Below are 22,206 nucleotides of genomic sequence, written 5' to 3' on the forward strand. Positions count from 1 at the left end.
CTCTTTCCAAATACCCAACTGTCCCCAAGCTGTACTTGCTGTAACATATTAGTAGGCCAGGACAGCAGAATAAAACTACAGTTACCTTGCCCACAAACAGCCGAAGGGCAGCAAAGACATGCTTGAGGGCTGCTGCTGACTGGTTGATTTGCAAAAAGAGCATGTGTGTGTCAAAGACTTTCTTCATCAACATGTTCTGGCAATCAGATTGTTGGAGCTGCCTCTGCAAAGTTCACAGACAAGACAGGACATTCTGGTTATTGAAGTGGATAAACAGAAGAAGGATTTGCTGGACTTTTACATCAGAGTGCTCCTAGGGAGATGATTTTTATCAATCTAAAATCTCTGCAGATGAGGCTTTTCCAGCTTGCTGCAGACTCTAGCAGTTTTTCAAGGACAGCACTTTCTATGCCTGTACTACTCGTGGATTGTATACATTCTGTGTAAGGGTTAGAGTGGCAGAGAGGGGACACTAACATGTAAAAGGAGCTGTTTGCTGTATTGTGGCTGTGAGACCTTCAGCAAGTCATCTTGGCTTGGTGAAGCAATCCAAGCAGTTTTTAAGGAGGCAGAGGATCCACCTGCTGACTTGAAGAGATATAGATGATAAGCAGTTTGGAATCTGTTGTCAAAAATCTCTGAAATATAGTGGGATAAGCATGATTCAGATAAGGTGACGTAAATGCAGGACACTCAAGCAGAGCAGGGCTGTACACAGCCCTGAATAGATAGGATGTTGTTCTTCCACATGCTTCTATTCAGTTTGGGTACTATGAGTCAGTTCCTTCCTACAAGACCTTCATTGAGGACTGGCATATCTTATTTTCCTATCCTGCTGTCTCAGGCATTTCAAGTTTTCTGTGTGCCTGGTCCCCCAGGCCTTCCTTCCACCACACATCCCACATGGCATCACTTCCAGCAGAAAATTATACTAGCAAAATATACCTGGTGATTCAGAGTGTAAAGACACAACAGGTCCAGGATTGTGAGGGTCACTTCTGTAGCAATGTTTGCCTCTGTGTCTACATACTGCACAATGTCTGTTTCATTGGAGCTGCCTGCAACATATAAAAAGCAAAATGACAAACAATCTTCTGAGTGTTGTTCAAGATGAGGGAGTTCTGCAATCTGGTCATTAAGTCACATCACAGTAGAGATGAAGTCCTAACTGTACATTTAATCAAAGGGGTACTTTAAAAGAAAACTGCTCACTGAAAGGGAAGGGAATTTGAGTCAGTTTTCACCATCTGCACAAGTGATGTGAGTATATTCTTTCATTGCTTCTCTTCGTCCACAAAGGACGAGAGAAACCTAATTGGAAAGTGAGACAGATGACTTTGATCTCATAATTCTAGGAGCCTTCTGTCATGAAAAAGTGTTATAGCAACCTGTTATAGCAATAATAAATGTAGTATTTTAGCCAGAGTACATCTATTTGTACAGCAGGTATATAACCACAGATGAACAGTGTGGTCAGGAGGACCAGGGAGGTGATTCTTCCCCTGCACTCGGTGCTGGTGAGGCCACACCTTGAATCCTGTGCTCAGTTCTGGGCCCTCAGCTCAGGAGGGACATTGAGGGGCTGGAGCAGGTCCAGAGAAGAGCAACGAGGCTGGTGAAGGGACTGGAGCACAAGTGCCATGAGGAGAGGCTGAGGGAGCTGGGGGTGTTCAGCCTGGAGAAGAGGAGGCTCAGGGGAGACCTTATCACCCTCTGCAACTCCCTGACAGGAGGTTGGAGTCAGGTGGGGGTTGGTCTCTTCTCCCAGGCAACCAGCAGCAGGACAAGAGGGCACAGACTCAAGCTCTGCCAGGGGAGGGCTAGGTTGGCTCTTAGGAAGAGATTTTTTTTTTATGGAGAGAGTGATCAGGCATTGGAATGTGCTGCCCAGGGAGGTGGTGGATTCACCATCCCTGGAGGTTTTCAAGCTGAGACTGGATGTGGCACTTAGTGCCATGGTCTAGTGACCACGGTGGGGTTGGACTTGATGATCTTGGAGGTCTTTTCCAACCTGGTTGATTCTATGATTCTATGAGTCTATGTAAGTGATGCTGGGAAGGGAGGAATAACTTGCCATTAAGGCTATTCAAATATGTTATTGTAATTAATTTTGTTTCTAAATGAACTTTGACCAAATTTAAGCTCAGATTAATTACTCTCCTGAAAAAACAGGCAGTGAGAAGTTCTGTTTATGGTTAGGGCATTGTCTTCAAGTCTGTCTTTCACTGGCACTCATGAAAACAGATTTAATTGTACAGAGCCTAATCTAAACCCCAAAGAATCCCAGAAGGAAGTAAATAAGTAAATAATTTTTGTACTTACTTGCAGTGCTGTTGTCTATCATCTGCAAAAGTTTGGGATTAGAAAGTGCATTTTTGCCACGGATTATTGGTAATGTTTGAGATCTGTGGTGCTTGTGGCCATCATGACTGGAAGTGGAATGCATCCTGAAATTGAAAGGTACCATTAAAAACAGAAACAAAGAATAAACTCTTGTGCCCATTCAGAATTTTTCTGTGTCAGAAATGTGACTGCACAGGGTCAACAGTTCGCTCTCTCTCTAGAGTTTTAACATGAAAAAGATCCCTCTTTCCCCTAAAAGGATCAAAAATATCATTAAAGATGTGCTGCACCTGCAGCTTATTACCATGCAGTCAATGAAAATTATTACATCTTGCAATGTTTAGACTAGGAAGATGGATAAAAAAAGACTAGGAAAGCAAGTTTATCTAACTGGCAACATGGACATAACAGTACAGGACTATACTTAGCAGAATGGAAGAAAAAAGATGAGTGTCAAGCAAACCTACTCTTAAGTTTGACTTTGTGTTGCTAGATACTTCCCCCTTCACAGCCCCATATTACTGGGGAGAATCCAATGCCCCAAAACTGTAAATGCATCCACGGATATTTACCCCTAAACCAACAAGATTCCATGAAAGCATAAAGCTGTAATCTATGGATTCATTGAGGTTGGTGAAAACTGTGAATTATCTTTCAGATGGGGATCCAAGCTGAAAACAGCAGCTACTGTTTCTGCAATGCTTAACAGCATTGACTGTAACTAAGAATTCTTCTGAGCATAATATTTGAAACAACAACTGGTAAGTCAAGTTGAAGTTAAAGGGACTCAACTCTTTGATGGTTTACAGATATGGGGGCTCTGAAATATGTTACATGTTTTGTCAAGCTCTTTTCAGTCAATGCTGTGACAGAGTAAAGTGGCTGGAGGATAACAACAAAGTTGTGGTTTCACAGGAGTTGGAGCCACAGTGTGACATTACCATTGTGAGAGCAGACCCACTACAGCGTGACATTACCATTGTGAGAGCAGACCCGATGCCTGGCCAGAGGAGTTTGAACCTTTCAGGGTTCCGTTATTCTGGGTGGCCTGAACAAATTTAAAAGCAGCAGCAATTTTCCTGTTAAGAGAAAGTAAGTAATATTCAAATACTGTGACATACAGTAATACTCAAATACTGCGAGACACAGTCTGTAACTAGAGAATTACCTTACAATGTTGCGTTTTCCTAGGTATCTGAAATTTTGCAGACAAACCCTGAAAGATAAAGCAACATGTTTTATGCCTATTAATGGCTTTGTATTTATGAAAAAAATGCGGAATCTTAGTGCCTCAATGAGACCTTTGAAATATGCATCTGCTAGTAAGCAAAAATAACATAATACAGCAGTTCCCAGCCTAAGGGTGCACAAGAGGTGGCAGCACTTTCCACACCCCTGTTCCCTTTCTCCACAGTTGAAGATTCCTACTTGGTGAGATGTCAAAGACTTGGCTGCAAAAGCACTGCTTCCTCACCAGCTGAAGTTAAATAACTCACATTTCACTTACAAGATGGTGAGGAAATTCCATAAACAGCTAGTCCCATGGATTCTGCAGTCATGCATAGACTGGATTGAGAAAACCACCCTGGGAATGTGAAAAGCAGATCTTCCTACATTCTGTGACTTTTCTTATGGTCTGGAAGTTTTGGGGAGCTAAATATTTTTCTCAAGGCAAGAACAGAACCTCAACCCAAAATGGGAAAATACCATGAAAATCTCATTTAGGAGTAACACCCAAAACATTATGTCCACTGTTCATGGAAATGACAACATACTGGAGGATATGGATCTTATTAATAAGGTCTCATTATGACTTTGGAAGACTATGGCAAAATGGTCTCAGATACAAGAGCTATCCCAGCCTATTCCACTAGGTGGACAAACCCAGAGAGAAATTATTTGCAGCCATCACTTTAGAATATTCAGCATAACTGCCCCCCAAGTATTCAATGTTCAAACAACCACAAAGTAAACTTACTCTAAAATGCTGAAAAAGTCTGTTATTTCTGAGAATGGTGCTCGCAACCAGTAGGAAATCAGTGCATCTAGAGGGAGATATTAAAATACATTATGCATCTCTTACTAAACTTGACCCAAAGCCTGTACAACACACTGATAATTATTCTAATTTCACATTTGTCCAGATTCAGCATTCACAGCATTTTACAACAACAGAAATTAAGTAGTGAGTGCACATTTTCTTACCTTCTGAAATGGTTTTCATAATGTGAAGGAAACACATCAGAAGACTTCTAGTTTCAGCTTGATCCAACTTGTCAAAACGAAGAGTTGATCCAATCAAAGACAAAGGTCTCATGATCTGTTGAAGTGACAGCAAAGGGCCTCGTTAAGTATAGTGATAGACTTTCACCTCTACTAAGCATTTCCAACATTTGCACATGTACCTTTTCACACGTGTCAGTTCTCTCACTGTTTTTTTCATTGGTACTTGGATTAGATTCAAGACTTGCTAAGGAAGCTCTGGAGTCAGCATGGTTTGCTGCAGAGATAGCTATTGATGAAAAGGCTGTAAATGAAAGTCATAGCAAACATGCTAAACTAAAACATTTATGGACACAAAAACTAACTAAAGGTATGGAAAACTTAAAAAGTGTCACATGCTGGATTGAGACAAGTGCTTTGAACTTCCAATAGCAAAGCTATTGATGGGTGTGTTTAGTACTGAAAACATGCAACGAGTTGCAGTACAATGATACAGTTTGACATTTTTCATGGCATTAAAATGACCTGTTGCATTCCATAAGGTCTGACCTAAAGCCACAAAAATCAGTGGAAAGATGCCTGAATTCACTTCCCTGAATTTTTAAAGGGGGTTTGGAGGAAGTGAACAAAGTAAGTTGTGTTTTGACCCTTCCATTAAGCCTGGAAAAAACTAAGAATACCTGCCTCCAAGAGATATGTTTTTGAACTATTCTTAAGTCAGGCAGAGGCTACAAGAATGAACTCAGGCACAGGATTTCTGAGAGCCTGAATACTGGCATCATTCCTAAGCAGAAGAGTAAGTGAAGCAGCAGCAGCAGATCAGCTTCACAAAAGAAATAAAAACCAATCCAAAAACACCCAAAGGGGAGAGAAAGATTGCATACCATGTTTCTCTGAATATCCTGTAAAATGGATTAATGATATCCTTCATGAAGACTAAGCAGAAAGCACGATGTATTGAGATACACAGAAATCTACCTATGTGTGTGTTCAATCTGTCCTTTGTACCTGCTATAGAGTTCAGAACATCTTTGGAAAAGGATGTGTCCACAGAGTTTGCATGTTTCATTGCTGTCTGGCTCTGGAACCCTCCAGCTGTGCTCAAGTCATCCCTAGATCCCTGTGTTTGAAAGAAACAGAACAAACTCCAGTAGGTGATATCACTCACAACTTTGATAACGACATCATGCCCATACTCCTCCAGATGCACAGTTTATACTGTGGTGATAAAGCTGTTTTATGTTTCTGTAGCCCTTTCCTCCTGCAGCTCCTAGTATGCCTCCTGGTATAGCTCCTGGTCCCTCTGTTGCACCAACTTTGAGTCCGTGATGCAACCCTGCAAAGAATCTGTGGGCAATGGGAGCTTTTCTTTACACCAATGTCTCCCAGTCTCCTGCCAAGGGACCTGCCTGAGGACATATCCTCAGTCCCCAGTCTGCAGCACTAGGACAGATGTACTGGAGAGACTAACTGGGACTCCAAACCTCTAACTCTGAGTTTCCAGCCCAAGGACAGCCAATGTCCCAGGTCTGTTCCAGACCCACATTTTGTGCACTGCCAGTACAGACTCCCAGGGCCCTGCAGATGCTCTGCAAATTGAGACCTTCCAAAACTACCCTTTGTGCATGCAAATATAGCAGCATTTTCAGAACTGCATTCTGTTAGCTAATTTGTGACCGGCATAAACTTGGATCTCTTCCCACCAGACTGATTGGGTCAAAGTAGCTCAGTCTGATCATTTCAGTGCTCCAAAAACCACATGAATTACCTGATTGGAAGTATTGATATTGAAGAGGAACATATCCTTCATGTAAATCCTTGGCATGTTGTCCAAAAGCATTCCATAGAGTGGCATGTACAGGTTTGCTATTTGTGCCTGTTTTGCCTAAAAAATCAAAGATACAACAAAATGCTCAAGAAATTAATGAACATATACCAGTGGCTAAGGAAGTTTTGTGTAAGTATATCTACTGTATGAAGAAGCAAATGAAAAAGAATAAAGTTTCTTTACCGGCTCTGCGTATCGATCATCAAATGAATGCTTTGCCATCAAGTTTTTAAGCACAGCCAAAGCTAAGTGCCTAATATCCTGATCTTCTTGCAAGGCAAACCCAACCTCCCGAAGCAGGACTCCAATTAGAAAATGTTTACGGCAAAATTCATTAGTCAATGTGTACTCTGGAATGTCTTGGAACAGAACAGACAAGAATGCTTAAATTAATAGCTAAGGTTACATACATCCCCCCCCTCGTTCCCATTTTCCAAATTTTCACTGCTAAACCTTCCTCACTTCCCAGAATGAATGAATGAATCTAATATTTCTCAAAATCATGCAGGTTTTACTATTTATGCACATATTCCTACATAAAAAACTCTAATGTTTTGCTCATAAGACTATTGACTTCTTTGGGGCAGACAGCCCAAACTGTTGCTCCCATATCCCAGCTAGAAGAGTTCTAAAAGACAAAGAGCAAGAGCAATTCCACGTTTGAAAATGGTAAGTGATTTTTATCTAAATTTGCCACAATGCAGGTGCAAAGGAAATCTGAAAGTTCCTGATGTACAATTCTCACTTACGCAGACATTTTGTTCATACCTGATGTTCGATATTCCTGTGCTGATTCTGAAGGCGTCACAGTGTCTTCATTTTTCAGAAACATAAAAAATAGCCAAAAATAAGGCATTTTAAAACTTATTAATTGTATTAATTGCAAAAAATACATCTGCATGTTTGCTTTGCTTCTAAAAAAAATTGATTCAAGTTAAGCAGCTTCAGCTGTTACAAAATAAGCTCTGTCAGAAGTGAGTGTATTTTTTGCTGCTGAAAACTGAAGTAAAAAGGGGACAAGGGCCCATAGCTTGGCTTCTTCCCCTTTCTGCAGTACCTGTGTTGTGAATGAGTGTTTTCAGGTTGCTTAAGGGTTGAAACCCTTCCCCTAGAGTTCACCACCACCCAAGGCCACTGCACCAGCCTTACTGATGGAGTAAATCAATCCTCACAATGAGTCCAGTTAATTTACCTCAAAATTTCCAGTGAGAGTCACCTCCTACCACCTCATTGGGCTGTCAGAGGTTGCATTTATTTCCAGGCACCCTGAAATTATCCTATTTTTATTGCACAGCTTAAGCACCACACCTGAAAAACCATTTGGGGCTTCTAAGCCTGAATGTGGCCGTGGAATTTGACTGAGTCAATTATTTTCTGCTCTTTGGACATCAAAATACTTCACCACAAAAACCTTCCCTGGGGGATGTCTTACCAGGAATGTTTGAAGACCGTATGGGCAGGCACAGAGGGATAAAGTGCTCATGGTGACAGACTTCTTGGAGAAAGTCAAATTTGAACTGATGCAAAGTCTGAAAGTCACAACAGGCAATGGCTCAGTGCCCATTAAAACAGGGAGAATGGAGAGACAGAGCTACATTAGTACTTACCTCTATCTCAAACTTCACACTCACACCCAACAACAAAACCTTGGCTTGCTATGCCAATCTGCATGAATAATAAACATTCAGTTTTTGTCTCTTATCAAAAGAACTTCTCACAGTCAGACAAGCTTTTTGGATTCTTGACCTATGATTTTTCATTGAAGATGTAGCCAAGTTTGATCCAATCTAAATATTTAAGGTATATTTAAAGCTACACTGGGTTCTTTGATGGCACATACTCTTAGCACATAATCATAGTGAAATATCTTCTCCAGTTCACAGAAATGTGGAATCATCATAGTTACTACGATTGCTTTTTTTTTTTTTACTTTTCTTTTTTTTTTTTTTTTTTTTTTGGTCAGTCAAATACAAAGTTTCAGCCACACAGGTCAGATCCACAACTTACTGACAGCAGTAAAAACTTGCTCTATTGATGCCAGTGAGTTCCACCTCCAAGGGATTTGGGCAATATATACTTTAGGTATTATTTCCTTAATATGTCCCTCCAAAGAAGCCATCCAGGATCTTTTGTGGAGCCTTTACCAGTCCTACTATAATGATGTGACACTGAGATATAAAGACAATACATGATATCCAGTAATGAATGGTTATTTCCACCTTTTCAGCTCACTCTTCTCAGAGGCAGAAAAAAAGTCACTCAGGACTACCAATATGACACGACATTTGCCCAAGCATTAGAAAGCTCTTGGAAAAGTATTTTCTTTGCCCTGTGTTTAAGTCTGTCAGTCAAATCAAACTGTAGCATTTCTGCTGCCACTGTCAGGCCAGGACACCTGGAACATGCATTTTCAAATTCTACCAAGTAGCAGATCAGGAATACACCTGGACATGCAATTCAGGGTCTAATGGCAATTAAAGAAGTGAAGCATCTGAAATGTGTTTCCAGAAGGAACTGTGACATTTTGAGGGAACACAGCAATGAGCTGAATTCTAATGAGGTACTTCAAATTTTGAATAAATATTTCTCTAGACAATGTTTAAATGTCAAAATATGGAATACTATGAGGGATATTTCTTGGAACAATGTTGTTTCATCCACAATGAAAATAAATTCAAACTGCACTGCTATAGACTGATACACCAACAAACTACTCAGGCAACAATACACATTGTTAAATTTTCTGAAAAGAGAGATCAGATTGCAGTATCATCTTTTTGATACACAAACAATCCAGTTAAAGAAGCAAAAGACACACAGAAAGAAATCTTCAGCACGTTTGGAAGATCAACTCTTGCTTAGAAACTGGTCTGAAATGCAAACAATGCAAGGCTTCTTTTTCCTTGAGGTCAGAAATCTCTGGTTTTATTTTGTCACTATTGTTTGTAAGTGTCACAAAGTCTGTTCCAGCACTACAACTGTCACAACTCTGCAGTGATTTCACTTCCACACACCCTGACAGATGGATTTAGAGGGATGCTGGCAATGCTCACACACACTGCCAAGGAGGTGCTAAGTACTGCTTTGCAGACTGATTAATCTCAGGCTTTTCCACTGGCCATTAATTGGCTTTTTTTAATTAAACATCTGCTTTTGTGGTTGAATGTATTTAGGGAAGTTTGAAGTATGGAAACAGTTTTCAGATTGCATAATATTATTTACAGATTTATAGGCTTCAGGCTATGACATTAATAACTGAGACACTCCATTCTACAGCTGTTCCAGAGATGAGGTGAAAGACCTGAGTGCAGAATGAAGTTGGTTTTAGTAAGAAGCAAAGCAGACCTGGAGTAATCTCACTCTTTACCTACAAGATCACCACCAAAAACATTATTAAAAGTTAATGGCCAAAGGTTTTGTGAGCTTTTTGGGGAAAGATGAGTCATTCAAAGTGTGTATCCTGAATACATTGTTATCTATATATATGCTCTGGTATGATAGCTCATAAATCCTGGCATGGAAGAGAAAAAGCCTGTGACTCATCCTATGGCTGAAGAGTAAAGGAGTCAAGCTGAATAACTGGGGGACCTCTTACTGTTTGAAATTTATTGTTCAAACTATATCAGTGACTATTGCAGGTATTACAGGAGAAATTCAGGCTGCAGGGAATTTTCCTCATAGCAAGCACAAACTAATTTGGAGCAGATTGCCCTTCTTGCATCATCAGTGAGGTAAGAGCATGACATTCATGCAAAGCAACAAAGATGTTACAGTCTCACTTGAGTTTACACAATGGTAATGTCTTCATATGCTCTTGCTCTGTTCTTCTCAAAGAAAATTACTGCCAATTGCTGCTGATATTTATAGACCAAACCACAAGTGTACTCCCAGAGAATCAAAGCTTGAATTCAGCTTTTTGAATGCTTTGGCCTGAGCTGTCTGTGCAGAGTCTGTTCCTACAGGGCTTAGTGAGTTTGAACATGGCTACTTGCTCCCAGAAAAGGGGACAGGTGGCTCAAAACCTGGAGGTTTTAATCCATATTCACAGTAAACATCTTCACTGACTTGAGTTCTGAGCGTGGTGAGGTCATGGAATCATAGTTTCAATATGAAAATATTCTGCTAGTCAGTCACTTGAGAAAATAACAGAAACAAAAAAATAAAAATCAAAACTATACCTTGCTATCTCCAGTTCCAAACATACTTATATAATTGTTGACCATCCTGAAGACAAATCCACGATCCATAAATGTAAAACAGCGCTAAGAAAGGGGAGAAAAAGAATTACTATTTTACAGCAAAAATCAGTACATAGCCTCACTTAGCTCCCTGTTCACTTTGGGCCACCTCTGCACTTGACTCGTGTGTGCAGATGAGGTTAGTTGTAAGCAGGGAAAGAAAATCAGAGAACTGAGTGAATTAAAACACAGCCAGATGCCATATCACAGAACACAACGTTTCTGTCTTCTCAGTTTTAGCTAAGACACAAAAATATCATGCAACTCTGCAACACCTCCATGGGTGCAACAGCACACAGCTCCTGACTAAGCCCCTCCACCTATGCTCCTGTTCAAACCAGCATCACCTTCCAAATGGTGTATAATTATTGAGAGATACAGCTTAATCTCAGCCCTCCAACAGCAACTAGGGCTTCCATGTGGTGTCAGCAAGAGAGGCTAACACAGTGGAGAAAGAGTTGATAGTTTTCACCTGTGTATGAAAGGAGACAAATCCACCTTCAGTTTGCGGTGGTTTTCCTTATGACCTCACAGGAACACTGATCTCTCCTAAAGCTGTGCTTCAATTCATCATAAAAGATTTGAGCTGGGTTTCAGTGTGTACAATATACAATGCTCTGTACAACGTTAATGTTCTTCATAGAATCATAGAATTTAAGGGCTGGAACGGACCTTACAGATCATCTAGTCCCAACCCCCTGCCCTGGGCAGGGACACCTCCTCACTAGATCAGGTTGCCCAAGGCTCATCCAGCCTGGCCTTGAACACCACCAAGGTTGGGGCAGCCACAGCCTCTCTGGGCAACCTGTGCCAGTGTCTCACCACCCTTAGAATAAAAAACTTTTTTCCTAATATCTAACCTAAATTTCCCCTCCTTCAGTTTCAATCCATTACCCCTTGTCTGATCACTGCAGTTCCTAACACAGAGTCCCTCTCCGGCTCCTTGTAGGCCCTTCAGATACTGAAAGGTTGCTCTGAGGTCTCCACACAACCTTCTTTTCTCCAGGCTGAACAGCCCCAAATCCCTCAACCTGTCCTCATAGGGACATATTCCTATACTTCATATTCCCCATACTTCACTCCATTAATGAAAAAGGGTCTGTGTGTCTCCAGTTTCAATCTAGAATAAGTATCTGGACACACAACTCATTGAATGGCATTTTCCCCATGCTCCACAGCTCATTCAGTGCTGAGAAAAGAGATTGAGAAATATTAGGACAAATCTCTGAAATGCAACCACATTTAGTGACTCTTCCAAAGTACACATATATTTTATTGTATTTGGAAAATAAAAGGCATTACAGAGACAAAAAGGTAGGTTACAGTATTTCACATAATACCTGCAATTTACTTATTCTGGTTTGTAAAAGCTGCTCACTGGTTGTGATTAGGAACAACTAATCCACCCACAGTCATTTAGAGCTATAGCATTTAAAGAAAAAATACCAGCTAAACCCTAACTGCAGTTTCATTCCTTACCAAACTTTTTACTCATTTGAATGTAAGAATCCACAAAACTTGAAAACTTGAACTCATTCAGAGCACAGACAGAAATGAATCACAATTACTTTAAAGCATAAAGCTTTTGCATTCTCCAAGGCCCAGGGGCATAGAAAACAGCCCTATCAGTCAACACTAAACTTGGAAATTGAGCCACCATTCACTCAGAAATGATTTCACTCCCTTTGACCAGACTAGAACAGTTTCAACTTTGCATTAAGTAGGGAGAAATAAGTGCAGAATTAAGTAATGACAGAACATCTCACCTTGAGAAATTTGGCAGTGCTGTAGTTTGCATTCCTGGTTTCTTCCAGAGCATCTTTGTACTTCCAAACAACATGATCTGCTAAGACCATCACAAGTGTATCCAGCTCAGTCTGAAATGACTCTGGAAACCTCTGGGTTCGAGAAACCTAAGCAGGGAATAGATCGTCAGCTTGAGAAGGTCTAATGCTGCACATTAGACCTGCAAATATGTTTAGGCTAAGAATAAAGACAATAAAACATACATCATTCAACATAGAAGAAAAACATTCCTAGAGTTACATGGATCTATTCTGAGCATAAACTCCAAACAAAAGAATCTGGTTCATAGGAAAGTGGGAAATCTATCCTCAGTTGTACAATAAAGAATAGCTTTGAGCCTAGCAGGTAATATTTTACAAAGTATAACAGCATTTATTTTACTGACCAGTCAAGAAAAAAAAGTTCAAGTATGTGTATTTCCCAGGATTCTACATTTTATATTTTCCCTAAGAGATGGACTGACTACTTGATGAGATCATGTATATACCTACCTTGGTTTTGTTTGTATCAACCAAGTGCTGTGCCATGGATTTTAAGATAACTGCAAAGAAGAACCAGGAATGCTGTTCAAAAGAAGGAAAAAAGTGCATGAAAAATGATTACCTGGTCAATACTTTATGCTGCATTACCATTCCTTACAGATGGATTGCATGTCACAGTAATGCACACTGATAAACACTGTGTGACAAATAATTGTCTCCTCACATATCTCAGGAAATACATGAAACAAATATACTCAAAAAGCTTAAAAATTGCAAAAAGACCCAACCACCCCACAACAAACCCAACCATAAGTACTTTTGCATGGCTCAAGGTTCCTGTGGGCCAGATTTTCTGGGTTTTTTTCAGCCTATTTTTGCTATTCCATTGGCTCAGCACAGGAAATCAGAACTGGCACTGGGAAATCCTGAGCTGGACTGGCACTGTAGCTCTCACACCATTAACTGATGGCTCAGGGATGGACATTACACATGTATTCATTTCTTAGACCTGGTTTGATATGAGAAACCTACAGAAGGCTCAATCATTCTATTTTGGTAACTGTCAATCAAAAGCAGGAGAAGAAATCAGACATAAATATCCTACATACTGATGAATATTTTCCCTGCACCTTTCAAATTACAAATTAAAGTATCCTATAGGAATTGCCCACATCATGTGGTGTTAAGAATTAGGTTTCTGACTCAGACTGAGCTGTAACAGGAGGAATTTTATCCTGCAAACCACAATGTCCTGAGAAATATGTTGTGCTGAGAACCTGCAGCAGGTCTGCTAAGTCTGACTGTTGGATCATTGCAGGATGTGATTTGCACAAAGCTCATAAAGAGAAAGGGGAGATGAGACAAGTGAGTTTCAGGCAGAAAACCAGTAGTAAAACTACCAATGTGCTAATTTCAAGGTATCATTCACCTTTAAAACCTGTTTCACTGTGATTTGTTCATTGGACTTTAGAAGACCAGTCACATTCTTGGCCAGCTCCTCATGGACAGTTCTGTCATCAAATGATTTGGTCCTGAACACATACTGAGGAAGAAAGGAAAAATAAAAAGTATCAAAATGCACATTAAAACAAATATAGAAAGCCTCAGTAGGAGATGCTAAATTATTTATTTACCACTAACAGCTGACAATCTTTGCTGCCTACATATCTTGACTGAACAATTCACTCACACAAAGTTTAATTTCCTTGGCAGTTATGGCACAACACTACTCCCCTACAAAATCCCAGTTTTAAGCACAACTTCCTGGCTGGTTTCAGCTTAATGTGAATCAACAGGAAATTTTGCTTAAAATCAGTATTGTGGTTTATTTTTTTAATAGAGCACAGGACCCTGACACCTCTAAACTGCCTTTCAAGCCATTTCACCAGGAAAGAAAAGAATAAGCAAACAGAGGAAGTATGGAGGGTTTTCCACCCACCTAGTCAAGGCCACCTTTCACTTGCTCCTTTCTTCCAGTGGCAACAGCTACTCAGAGCTGGTAACAACTCTTCATCCTGAAAGGCGTAGAGCACCCACTGGAGCTGACAGAAGGGGAAAACTATACCCCTTTTAGAAACCAAGCCCTGAAGAAAGGAATTTATCTACCAAGTTTCTCAGAACTCATAAATCTACTGAGTTTTATTCATCGTTTTAAGCTAATAATTTGGTACCATTGTGCCTTCCCTAAAGCAAGAGCTCTGACAGTGCATCAGTTGGGATCAAAAATACCTTTTCAATACAATCAGGTTGGCAAAAGAAAATAATATCCCTTGAACATATCTTATTAATATTGAGCCTTGTTTCCACAGCAGATGTCACAAGTTTCTCCCTATGCAGTTTGGCACTTCTGGGTCCAGTTATTTAAGTCAGTGTAATTTTGCATTTTTACTTCATTGTGAGTCACAATTCTCAACTTACTCCCCAAACAGTATTTGTAAAGTAGCTATTCATTTCCTTACAGATGGAAAAAAAAATAGATTAACAGTTATTGGTTTTTGACTGCTGCTGGAAGTGGGAAAACAGCCTAAATGGATTTATGGCGTGGCTTAATAATCACCTGTAGTTTCAAAGATATTTAGCTGGTCATTTAGTAGGTGTTTACTGCAATTTTGAAAAGTTATTGAGTAGAAGAGGTTTTAATAGTCCCTTAATTAACTACATTTAAATGTTTTAAAGGTTATTTATTTTGGAGTCTGAGCAGTTCTGCTGGACCTCAGCAGAATTATTCCATGCTTAAATCAGAGTATTTGGGCCTGAAACTGAACTACTCAGATGCTGAGGTGCATGAAACACATTTTTTTAAAGCATGAAAGTAAATCCCTACCATTGAAATATCAATTAACGGTTGTCAACACTGAAGTTAAAACATTTTCCCATTTAGCAAACTAACTCCTACCATATTTTCACTATTCTACCCATGAACATGCTAAAGTTTCCAGTTTCTCAGGTATGTATTTGCTTTCAATTTCTTCCTAAAGTTAATTTAAACACCTTCCTCCAAACTTACTTCACATATATTACTCATCATCTGCAAATGAAATGTACTTTCTAAAAACTACTCCTTGCACAGTGAAGCAGGATAACATTACAGCCAGAAGCCCATAGAGTTGTTTGCCACTCATAATTTCTTTTCATGGCTGTGAGGGATCTCTCCTTGCTACCACAACCTCCATTAGCTCTGTCACCACTGACCAGAGTAGGCCAAGAGGCAAAGTGATGGCAATATCTACTTCAATTCTTCTAACAACCTGCAATTCTCCTCTCTGCTGCTACTTGAAATACACAAACAAATTAATAAACCTAGCACTCAAAGATATTGCAACCTTCTCATTACTGATTCATCTAGTATGACTAGAACAAATTTTTCCAGCCCCCACCTCTGCAATTAAAAGGGAGAGAAAACAATAAAGGCAAGTGAAGGGAAAAAAATAAGTGTAACACCCTTAAATGGGGTTCTTTTGTCTATGGACTTTTCTGCCCATGCCAGTAGCAGCAGTTAATGTATGCTTCTACTTAAAAACATGCTGCTTCATAAAACTCTCAGCTCATAAAGCTGCTACCCAAATATACTGATGATGAGATAGTTGCTAACCAACAGCATTATTTATACTCATTGAATGGATATTCAACTGATAGAGCCAACAAGGAGATAATCTTTTAAGAGACCATTTTGGTTTTTTAAGTAATATTGCAGCCTGTCCAGAACCAAGCTCCATAACACAGGACATACCTATATATATTTCAAATATACACTGGACTTCAAAACAATAACGGACGAAAAAAAGCTGAGTACACATGGAAAAGTTACAAGAATCTGAACTCCACAGATGAGAAAAGAATTTATGTACGATAGCACATGCATAAACATGGGATCTTGAAACTAAAATCATGACTTCATAATCAAAAAGCTTGGTCCAAAAGCTACAGCTTCCTAAGAGACATGCAACCATGACGAGCACCCAGAGATATCTGGTTCATAAAAATTACTACTTCTGGATCATTTTCAGCTACAACAAGGACAATCCTGTACCTATATAATACAGATGGGCAGATATTTTAAATCTCATCACAGCTGAGAGGAGTGCTGCACACTGCAAGGAAACTGCATTAAATATTTCTTGCTGGTATCAGTTTAGTTGAAGTTTCATGATCATTCATGTAGCTATCTCCCCCTTCCCTCCTCTCAAACTCTACACAGTGGAAAATTCTCAGTTTCACGAAGACTGACACTAAAAGCTCAGTGGCAGTGCATTTGCACCAGGCTTTGCTTCTATACTGTAAGATCCAGTCACCAGCTGAGTGCACTGCAGTTTCCCCCTCCTGTGCCTGCTCAACTTGGTGTCCTACACAAACAAAAGTTGCACTGTGCAGAGAAGACCTGAGCAGCTCTACATCCTCCTCGACAGAATAGTTTTAAAGTTAGTTTCCTAACTCAGTCACTAGTGGCAGCAAGTTATGATGCAAATGAAGAGGAAGCTACAAATAAACAGAGCTAAGAGGAAACAGGTAAAAAAACCCCACAAAAGCACCAAAATCAACACCACCCCTGCCTCCACAAAATAGTTGCCATTGTAACAGCAACCATACCATCACGTAAGAATTGATGCAGTTGTCCAGTTGTTCTTCATGGCACTTTGCAACAATGTTGGTAAGAACTCTGCAAGATAAAAAGAGAAAAGACTTCAGTTGCTTTGTGTCATAAAGCAGATAAAAGTTTATCTTATTCTCCTCTTACTGTAAGGCCATGTAAAACAGTCCATGAGGGATGTGACCCAAATGATGAATAGCCTGGGCAAAAACTGTCCACTGGGAAAAAACCCAGTCATTCCTTAGGCCCTCCACTTGCATGGATTGTGCTGTTATATAAGTATTCACCTAACAAAATGCACCCAGTTTTAAGGGTAATAACTGTACTGTTATAATGACAAAAGACAATCTTATTTTTATGTTCAAAGAATTTGGTGGAAACAGTTCATGATTCTCAAATGTCAAATATTAGTGAACTGTATCTAAAATTTAGGGTATGCATTGCAACGGTATGACCAAAACAGATTATTAATATGCCTGACTGTGGTCCACATACAAATACACCTTTTGATTAGTTGGTGACTTGAGTGATTTCTGGGAATTCATATTGGGTTTATTGTCAGTATTTTTAATATATCTCATTTCTTGCCGTTAGTAGGAGAAGTAAAACCTGCAGCAAAACACAAAAGCCATGACAAAATTAGCTGTGCCTTCTGATCCTTCTGCATTTATTCTGATTTCAAACTGAAGTGAGTTCTGGCAAAGATGTGGCAGAGAAATGATGACGTGACTGGGCCCCCAGACAAGTAACCACGAGAGGGTATAAAATGAATCATGTTTTCTCCCCAACACATAAGCCAATCTATGATCTCATTCTGTTGTTGTTGCTTTTAATAAGTTCAACACAAGCTGCTTCAGGCTATTGGGAACAAAACACACTGTGTGTATATATATGACACGTCAGTGAATGACACACACAGCAGATAGACATAGTCCCATTGACATCAACTCCATCAGCACCAAAGCTACCATGCATGCAAGAAAACCACTGAGAAACCTCATCTGAAATCCAAAGCTGAAGCATGAAAAGATTAACATCTTTCTATTTTTCCATCTAATCATTAAACTATATTTTAAACAGCTTCTTCTACAGCATTTTTCCAGTAAGTTAACTGATGCTGAAATTCTAGCCTGGCACACAATCCCACATTCTTTCTAGCCTTAACAGCAGTTGATATGTTTCCCATAAAAGTGGCCCTACAAAGGTCTGATGGTCTTTCTCCCCTTGAGAACAGTATGCAGAGATGAAATCACACACATTTACACACAAAGGTTCTAATCCTAGCATCTATCTGCAGTAAAACCTGGATTTTGCCCTGTAAAATGCCATGATCCTGTGATAAAGCGTATAGAAACTCTAAGATGGGGAATTCTGCTTCCTTGTTCCTTAAAGTTTTCCTAATGAATCTTTCTTCAGGAACTAATTCTGAAGCACAATCTGTGGAAGGAAAGAAAATATACTGACAGCAGATTAGTCTAACAGGGTTGCAGAGGACAGTTGTAATTTTTTCCTACTAGTGGAATTGTAGTCCCCATGTTTAGCTACTGGCAGAAGTACAACAAAAACACTATGGCCAAAGGTAAATGCAATACAACTTTCTGCCCTCCTGCAGAGACCCAAAATAAGCTCTCCAGTAGTTTTTTCCTCTGCTGTCCTGATTAACAGCATCAATAAAGACCATTTCATTATGTGAGGGGTGAAAGACTCTGCAAATCATTCCAGTTGTTTGCCTGCTCACTGGAAAATGCTTCCACTGCTTTCCAGTTATCACTGATATATTCTAATTAAAAAATGCCCCAGAACAGTGTGACCTGGTTGTTTGACTTTGCATTGGATGCAGCAAGACGCTGAGCTCTTCCTATGCTGAACCTCCATGATCTCAGAACCAAACATGACTCAAATTTAAAACCAGCTTTGTTAGGAAGCATGTAGCTCCTTAGGGATGAGATCTTTACCGCCTGAGGGTAGAGAGACATGACCACCATGGTCAATGAATTCCTGGCCAGTGTCACAGTTAGCCACATGATACCATGCTCTTCCACATGATGTTTGCAGAGCCCTGAGTTCAGGGGAAAGCAGGAATTCTCACCCACTGAAGTCTAAATGCCATAGAGCAGCTGTAATTGTACTAACATCTACCTTTGCACTCTTGAGTGAATTCTATACATAGAATTTAAGGGTTGGAATGGACCTTACAGATCATCTGGTCCCAACCCCTGCCCTGGGCAGGGACACCTCCTCACTAGATCAGGTTGCTCAAGGCTCATCCAGCCTGGCCTTGAACACTGCCAGGGTTGGGGCAGCCACAGCCTCCCTGGGCAACCTGTGCCAGTGTCTCACCACCCTTAGAGTAAAAAACTTTTTTCTCACATCCAACCTAGACTTTCCCTCCTTCAGTTTGAACTCATTACCCCTTGTCCTGTCACCGCAGTTCCTAACAGAGTCCCTCTCTGGCTCCTTCATTATTCAATATCCTTTCAGATATTGAAAAGTTGCTCTGAGGTCTCTACACAACCCCAACTCCCTCAGCCTGTCCTCATAGGGGAGATGCTCCAGTCCTCTTACCAACTTTGTGACCTCCTCTGGACTTGCTCCAGCATGTCCTTCTTATGTTGAGAACTCTGTGCAGTATTCCAGGTGGGTCTCACCAGAGTAGAGTAGAAGGGAAGAATCACCTCTTTTGACCTGCTGCCCACACTCCTTGGGATGCAGCCCATGATTCCATTGGTTTTCTGGGCTGCCAATCGAACGTCATACAGAAAATATTCATGTACCTGGTCACAGCTGTTGTGACTTCATCATCACTGTTTTGCACCAAAACCCAGAAGAGTTGATTCAGGACTACAGGAAGAAAATTCATAATTACATGGATCTTCTCAATCCTCAGCAAATTCTGTAAGGGATATAAGAAAACAAATGAGAGACTTCCAATACAAGCAATGAAAGCTGACAACTGCCATGAAGCTTTCCTGCTTCAGCAGGTAAAAGGTAGTGCAGCCAGGGGGGTAACAGCAGTAGGAAAACAGGTCAGCTAAGCAGAGAACTAGTTCCCCATGGAGTCTGTTTTAAATATGACCATCAACACAACTGGTGAGAGAAAAATGAGAAAGAAACCCAAACCAGTTTTCATATGTCACTAGGGATATGTATCTAAGGGGAATAAAAGAAGTTAATTGTTGTTTTCAAGACATGCATTTCCTAGACAGTATTGTAAAACAAAGCAGCTTCTTTCAGATCTACCTGCATGTGTCAATAGAAGTGCAAGCCACCCTTATGGATTTGTCCAGAGAACTGCCATCATTCATTGCAATTTATTCTTTGCTTATTAAAGCAAAAATCTCTTCCCAAGCAGCTTATATCTGATTGAGGTAAACTCCAACAGGAAAACATTAACAATGAAGGAAAAGGGGGAAGCACCTACATGATGGTAACATCCAAACCACAACACACCTGTTAGATTTTACAGACTGCTCAAAGGCAATATAGTACATGTCACAGGTGTGATGTTTCAGTCACAGCTCAGAGATGGAACAGCATCACATCTGCCCTTTGGTTTTCTTGTTTCTCTGCCTATTGATGTTCCGTAAGCGAGAACTCTGAACTTCAGCACCCATGAACAGGTAAAGAATCATGGCCCTGCATTTACCTGCTGCTCTTCCAATTTGCTTGCCATACTCCTCCCTTCTCAGAGCTTCCTACCTCTGTTGAATACAGGCACATTTAATGCAGCTCCTGCTTATTCCTTTCATCTTTGCAGAAAGGTTATGTTCTTTCTGATTTCAGAACTTGACAGGCAACAGGCACCCTTGATTTATACACACAAAATACCCTGAGCAGCCCTTTGGATAACATCCAGGTTCTTAGAGGAAGTGAGGATACAATCTATCTAAGGCAAGTGAGGATTAGCAGGAATACTACTAGCTCTATAGCTACAGCTCCTTTTCCGACACATTCCTAGAGCATCATCACATTATCCTCTAACAGGATCTGAGGTTTGGCATAGGCTGGATTATCAAAACTGATGGGGCAGATACAGCTGTGCCCTAAATGAGAAGGGTTGGGAGGCAGCTCTGTGACCAGCAATGCATCTGTCACAGATTCACTGCCTCCTGGTAAGGCTGTGCCATGTTAATAGCTGTGCAGTGATGGATGAGTTCAGAGAAAGCCTTAAATACAATTGTGTAGTGCTCTTTGTGCTTCAGGTTACTTTACCTTACAAGAATGGATAAAGTTTGAGGTAGGAGGCTGGGATAGATCCTTTTCCCTTTCCTGGCACTGATGGAAAAAGTTATTCAGGTACAGATCCTAAAATTATAAACATTCACATTAATGTCTATTATAGCAAAGGTTAGAATTCAGAGCCATAAATAGGTTACAGCAATCACCTGTGATACCCATTGCAGACCCCCCCATGAATAGCACACTTGGTCCTCACCACCTCTGAGGTGATGCACAGAAAGAGAATCAACTCATTTAACCCAACTCATTGGCCAGCACAACTTGACATATACGACTTAGTTTTAGGTGCATTGACCACTCTTTTTTCAGTGTAATGACCCAATAATGTTTTCCTCCCTAAGGGACTTCAAAGGCCAAATTTTTTTCTTCCTGGTGCTTACAATATTCTTGTTATTTAAACTGATATTCTACAACTTTTCTGTTCGTACGATCTTAAACTATCTTTTATTTTTCCTTAAAATGTGTATTCCATCATTGGCATTTCACCCTTCTACACTGAAATAACCTTTAAATGTTATAGAAAGAAACTCATACAAGATTTAAAACACCTTTTGGACATTCATTGACACTTTTTTGTTTGTAAGCAGGTAACAGAGGAAGTCTGGCTTACCTGAGTGTTTACTGTCGACACAACAAAAGTAGAGACTTTGAAAAGTGGTTTCCCATTATCTACCCACTTTATATCACAGCCAATCTGCTATTAAAACAAAAACAAAATGATTTTTCCCATTTATTTCCTACTTATTCAAGTCTGCATCAAACTTTCAGTGCACAGCTTTGCACGTGCATGGATTGTACTGACTGCTGTGTTTTCATAAACAGAATTACTGCAATGCAAATCCACTTTTCAGCACAAGCCCAATGTTATCATCCAAGGGACCAGATCACTGCCCCCACCCTGTCCTCATGACAATAGTAAAACAAACACAAGGAGGCGGAAATAATCCAAACTGGACAGGA

The 22,206-nt window shown here is 40.2% G+C and overlaps 1 protein-coding gene across 1 annotated transcript in view; it reads right to left on the reverse strand.

Moving 5' to 3' along the window:
- DOCK10 (dedicator of cytokinesis 10) overlaps positions 1-22,206 on the reverse strand; it is a gene marked incomplete at its 5' end in the record, with an annotated part of 74,782 nt that overhangs the window by 23,624 nt on the left and 28,952 nt on the right. Inside the window, 21 exons of the mRNA XM_009075422.1 lie at positions 86-223; positions 946-1,054; positions 2,319-2,447; positions 3,321-3,422; positions 3,512-3,559; positions 4,322-4,388; positions 4,549-4,663; positions 4,749-4,870; positions 5,575-5,686; positions 6,335-6,451; positions 6,578-6,753; positions 7,163-7,207; positions 7,827-7,923; positions 10,573-10,656; positions 12,399-12,545; positions 12,930-13,001; positions 13,849-13,962; positions 17,007-17,076; positions 19,782-19,900; positions 21,220-21,312; positions 21,857-21,943. Of these exons, the coding sequence (XP_009073670.1) occupies positions 86-223; positions 946-1,054; positions 2,319-2,447; positions 3,321-3,422; positions 3,512-3,559; positions 4,322-4,388; positions 4,549-4,663; positions 4,749-4,870; positions 5,575-5,686; positions 6,335-6,451; positions 6,578-6,753; positions 7,163-7,207; positions 7,827-7,923; positions 10,573-10,656; positions 12,399-12,545; positions 12,930-13,001; positions 13,849-13,962; positions 17,007-17,076; positions 19,782-19,900; positions 21,220-21,312; positions 21,857-21,943 (2,163 nt within the window). The remainder of the gene's footprint in view (positions 1-85; positions 224-945; positions 1,055-2,318; positions 2,448-3,320; positions 3,423-3,511; positions 3,560-4,321; positions 4,389-4,548; positions 4,664-4,748; positions 4,871-5,574; positions 5,687-6,334; positions 6,452-6,577; positions 6,754-7,162; positions 7,208-7,826; positions 7,924-10,572; positions 10,657-12,398; positions 12,546-12,929; positions 13,002-13,848; positions 13,963-17,006; positions 17,077-19,781; positions 19,901-21,219; positions 21,313-21,856; positions 21,944-22,206) is intronic.

Source organism: Acanthisitta chloris, unplaced genomic scaffold (genome assembly GCF_000695815.1).
Source record: "Acanthisitta chloris isolate BGI_N310 unplaced genomic scaffold, ASM69581v1 scaffold15675, whole genome shotgun sequence".
Taxonomy (NCBI): domain Eukaryota; kingdom Metazoa; phylum Chordata; class Aves; order Passeriformes; family Acanthisittidae; genus Acanthisitta; species Acanthisitta chloris.